General features: G+C 44.3%; 1 protein-coding gene across 1 annotated transcript in view; it reads left to right on the forward strand.

Annotated features, from left to right (window-relative positions):
* Nucleotides 1–5,000, forward strand: part of LOC139537936 (neurobeachin-like) — a 314,233-nt gene that overhangs the window by 137,771 nt on the left and 171,462 nt on the right. The window contains exons 20-21 of the mRNA XM_071339839.1: nt 1,794–1,902; nt 2,297–2,378. Of these exons, the coding sequence (XP_071195940.1) occupies nt 1,794–1,902; nt 2,297–2,378 (191 nt within the window). The remainder of the gene's footprint in view (nt 1–1,793; nt 1,903–2,296; nt 2,379–5,000) is intronic.

Consider the following 5,000-nt stretch of genomic DNA (forward strand, 5'->3'; position numbering starts at 1 on the left):
GTAGACTACTTTATCACTGACCTCAACCCAGAGTCTCTCAGAGCGTTCACAGTCAGCCCACTGACACCCCTATCAGACCACAGCAAAATCACAGTCTAAATGAACTGAACAATAATCAATCATGAGGCATCAAAGCCAAAGGAACTGAGTAACATTAAGAAATGCTACAGGTGGAAGGAATGTAGTTTGGAAACCTACCAAAAAACTATTAGGCAACAACAAATTCAATCCCTTTTAGACAACTTCCTGGACAAGACGTTCCACTGTAATAGTGAAGGTGTAAACTTGGCAGTAGAAAACCTAAACAGTATATTTGACCTCTCAGCTTCCCTATCAAATCTAAAAATGTCAAATAATAAACTGAGAAAAATGAACAACAATGGCAAATGGTTTGATGAAGAATGCAAAAATCTAAGAAAGAAATTGAGAAACCTGTCCAACCAAAAACATAGAGACCCAGAAAACCTGAGTCTACTCCTTCACTATGGTGAATCACTAAAACAATACAGAAATACACTACGGAAAAAGAAGGAACAGCACGTCAGAAATCAGCTCATTGTATTTGAAGAATCCATAGACTCTAACCACTTCTGGGAAAATTGGAAAACACTAAACAAACAACAACACGAAGAATTATCTATCCAAAATGGAGATGTATGGATAAACCACTTCTCCAATCTTTTTGGCTCTATAACAAAGAACAAACAGCAAAAACATATACATGATAAAATACAAATCTTAAAATCAACTATTAAAGACCACCAGAACCCACTGGATTCTCCAATTACCTTGAATGAACTACAGGACAAAATACAAACCCTCCAACCCAAAAAGGCCTGTGGTGTTGATGGTATCCTTAATGAAATGATGAAATATACAAACAACAAATTCCTATTGGCTATAATTTAACTCTTTAACATCATCCTCAGCTCTGGCATCTTCCCCAATACTTGGAACCAAGGACTGATCACCCCAATCCACAAAAGTGGAGTAGACAAAAGTAGACAGACGGATAGATAGGTCACCTAACATTCTCATTGACTTAGTGGCTCAAGTGTCAGTTGAGAGTCATCCACATTCCATGTATTCATTCATCCAATCTAACTCTCTCTCTCTCTGTCACCCACTATATGCTGATGTAATGATATGCTGTCACAGTCTGAATGGAGAGGAGAGGGGAGAGGAGGAGAGAGGAGAGGAGACGGAAGGAGATGGGAGAGGAGAGGAGATGGGATGGGAGAGGAGATGGGATGGGAGAGGAGAGGAGATGGGAGAGGAGAGGAGATGGGATGGGAGAGGAGATGGGATGGGAGAGGAGGAGAGATCTCTGCTGGATGTTCAGTTCTGGTGTTTTGGAGTATACGGTAGTTGTCATGTTGTTGGCTGGGTCAGTTGGTTGTTATCATGTATCACGCCCTCCATCCCCCGGTGGCCATGGTGACTGACAGCACCTCTAGCTGTCTCATGTCTTGGCCAGGCGGTGAAAAGGCCTCTGACAGAGACAGACGGGAGGTGTGTATGTGTGTGTGCGTGTGTGTGTGTAATGAGGATCTGATGAGTTCATAATTTTGCTGTATTATTTGTTACTCACTGTGACAAATATATGTGTGTGTGTGTGTGTGTGTGTCTGTGTGTCTGTGTGTCTGTGTGCGTGTGCGTGTGCGTGTGTGTGTGTGTGTGTGCATGCGTGCGCGTGTGCGTGTGTGTGTGTGTCTGTGTCTGTGTCTGTGTCTGTGTGTGCGTGTGCGTGTGCGTGTGCGTGTGCGTGTGTGTGTGTGTGTGTGTGTGCGCAGGAGGAAGGTGGAGATCATGCACACCCACAGTCTGTTCACCCTGCTGGGAGAGAGGCTGATGATCCACACCAACACCGTCAGCGTCACCACCTACAACACGCTCTACGAGGTAGGTAACACTCTCTACGAGGTAGGTAACACGCTCTACGAGGTAGGTAACACGCTCTACGAGGTAGGTAACACGCTCTAGGAGGTAGGTAACACTCTATGAGGTAACACGCTCTACGAGGTAGGTAACACGCTCTACGAGGTAGGTAACACTCTACGAGGTAACACGCTCTACGAGGTAGGTAACACACTCTACGAGGTAGGTAACACTCTACGAGGTAGGTAACACACTCTACGAGGTAGGTAACACGCTCTACGAGGTAGGTAACACGCTCTACGAGGTAACACGCTCTATGAGGTATGTGTCTTGTGTTGGTGACGTTTGATTGACACCTGTCATGTTTGATTGACACATGTCATGTTTGATTGACACCTGTCACTCTCCTCCCCTGTAGATTCTGACAGAACAGGTGTGTACCCAGGTAGTCCACAAGCCCCACCCAGAACCTGACTCCACCGTCAAGATACAGAACCCCAGTAAGTCCACTTTTCTCTACCTTCTCTCCCACTATGTGTCTGTCTGTCTGTCTGTCTGTCTGTCTGTCTGTCTGTCTGTCTGTCCGTCCGTCCGTGCGTCCGTGCGTGCGTGCGTGCGTCCGCCCGCCCGCCTGTCCGTGAATACTAGGGCTGTCCGAATATAAAATTAATGAATTGTGTTAATGCCATTAATTAATTGCGATTAATGACAATTGTAGATTTGTTTCAAATTTGGCCCTAAATAAACAGATGTCCGTTTAAAAAGTAGTGCATTGATCTATAGGCTATAGAGCTGTTAGCTGTTAGCTGTTAACATGAGAGAGATGTTAGCTGTTAGCTGTTAACATGAGAGAGCTGTTAGCTGTTAGCTGTTAACATGAGAGAGATGTTAGCTGTTAGCTGTTAACATGAGAGAGCTGTTAGCTGTTAACATGAGAGAGATGTTAGCTGTTAACATGAGAGATATGTTAGCTGTTAGCTGTTAACATGAGAGAGATGTTAGCTGTTAACATATGAGAGCTGTTAGCTGTTAACATGAGAGAGCTGTTAGCTGTTAGCTGTTAACATGAGAGAGATGTTAGCTGTTAACATATGAGAGCTGTTAGCTGTTAACATGAGAGAGCTGTTAGCTGTTAACATGAGAGAGCTGTTAGCTGCTAACATGAGAGAGATGTTAGCTGTTAACATGAGAGAGATGTTAGCTGTTAGCTGTTAACATGATAGAGCTGTTAGCTGTTAACATGAGAGAGATGTTAGCTGTTAACATGAGAGAGATGTTAGCTGTTAACATGAGAGAGCTGTTAGCTGTTAACATGAGAGAGCTGTTAGCTGTTAGCTGTTAACATGAGAGATATGCTAGCTGTTAACATGAGAGAGCTGTTAGCTGTTAACATTAGAGAGCTGTTAGCTGTTAACATGAGAGATATGTTAGCTGTTAACATGAGAGAGATGTTAGCTGTTAACATTAGAGAGCTGTTAGCTGTTAACATGAGAGAGATGTTAGCTGTTAACATGAGAGAGATGTTAGCTGTTAGCTGTTAACATGAGAGAGAGATGTTAGCTGTTAGCTGTTAACATGAGAGAGATGTTAGCTGTTAGCTGTTAACATGAGAGAGCTGTTAGCTGTTAGCTACATTTCATCACTCTAAACTACATATTATTAGTTTTCTGTGACATAATGTCTCCTGTTTTATAGTTGAGGAAGTTGAAGCCCTTCTGACACCATGTTTATCATCTCAGTCAGATATGACTATGCTGCAGAGCACGAGCTCAGCTTCAAAATGTTAGTGATTCATTTAGTAATACCTGAGCCCTGCCAGGTAGCCTAGTTAGTGATGAATAATACCTGAGCCTTGCCAGGTAGCCTAGTTAGTGATGAATAATACCTGAGCCCTGCCAGGTAGCCTAGTTAGTGATGAATAATACCTGAGCCCTGCCAGGTAGCCTAGTTATTGATGAATAATACCTGAGCCCTGCCAGGTAGCCTAGTTAGTGATGAATAATACCTGAGCCCTGCCAGGTAGCCTAGTTAGTGATGAATAATACCTGAGCCCTGCCAGGTAGCCTAGTTAGTGATGAATAATACCTGAGCCCTGCCAGGTAGCCTAGTTAATGATGAATAATACCTGAGCCCTGCCAGGTAGCCTAGTTAGTGATGAATAATACCTGAGCCCTGCCAGGTAGCCTAGTTAGTGATGAATAATACCTGAGCCCTGCCAGGTAGCCTAGTTAGTGATGAATAATACCTGAGCCCTGCCAGGTAGCCTAGTTAGTGATGAATAATACCTGAGCCCTGCCAGGTAGCCTAGTTAGTGATGAATAATACCTGAGCCCTGCCAGGTAGCCTAGTTAGTGATGAATAATACCTGAGCCCTGCCAGGTAGCCTAGTTAGTGATGAATAATACCTGAGCCCTGCCAGGTAGCCTAGTTAGTGATGAATAATACCTGAGCCCTGCCAGGTAGCCTAGTTAGTGATGAATAATTCCTGAGCCCTGCCAGGTAGCCTAGTTAGTGATGAATAATACCTGAGCCCTGCCAGGTAGCCTAGTTAGTGATGAGTAATACCTGAGCCCTGCCAGGTAGCCTAGTTAGTGATGAATAATACCTGAGCCCTGCCAGGTAGCCTAGTTAGTGATGAATAATACCTGAGCCCTGCCAGGTAGCCTAGTTAGTGATGAATAATACCTGAGCCCTGCCAGGTAGCCTAGTTAGTGATTAATAATACCTGAGCCCTGCCAGGTAGCCTAGTTAGTGGTGAATAATACCTGAGTCCTGCCAGGTAGCCTAGTTAGTGATGAATAATACCTGAGCCCTGCCCCGTAGCCTAGTTAGTGATGAATAATACCTGAGCCCTGCCAGGTAGCCTAGTTAGTGATGAATAATACCTGAGCCCTGCCAGGTAGCCTAGTTAGTGATGAATAATACCTGAGCCCTGCCAGGTAGCCTAGTTAGTGATGAATAATACCTGAGCCCTGCCAGGTAGCCTAGTTAGTGATGAATAATACCTGAGCCCTGCCAGGTAGCCTAGTTAGTGATGAATAATACCTGAGCCCTGCCCCGTAGCCTAGTTAGTGATGAATAATACCTGAGCCCTGCCAGGTAGCCTAGTTAGTGATGAATAA

The sequence above is a fragment of the Salvelinus alpinus genome, chromosome 13 (assembly GCF_045679555.1).
Source record: "Salvelinus alpinus chromosome 13, SLU_Salpinus.1, whole genome shotgun sequence".
NCBI lineage: Eukaryota > Metazoa > Chordata > Actinopteri > Salmoniformes > Salmonidae > Salvelinus > Salvelinus alpinus.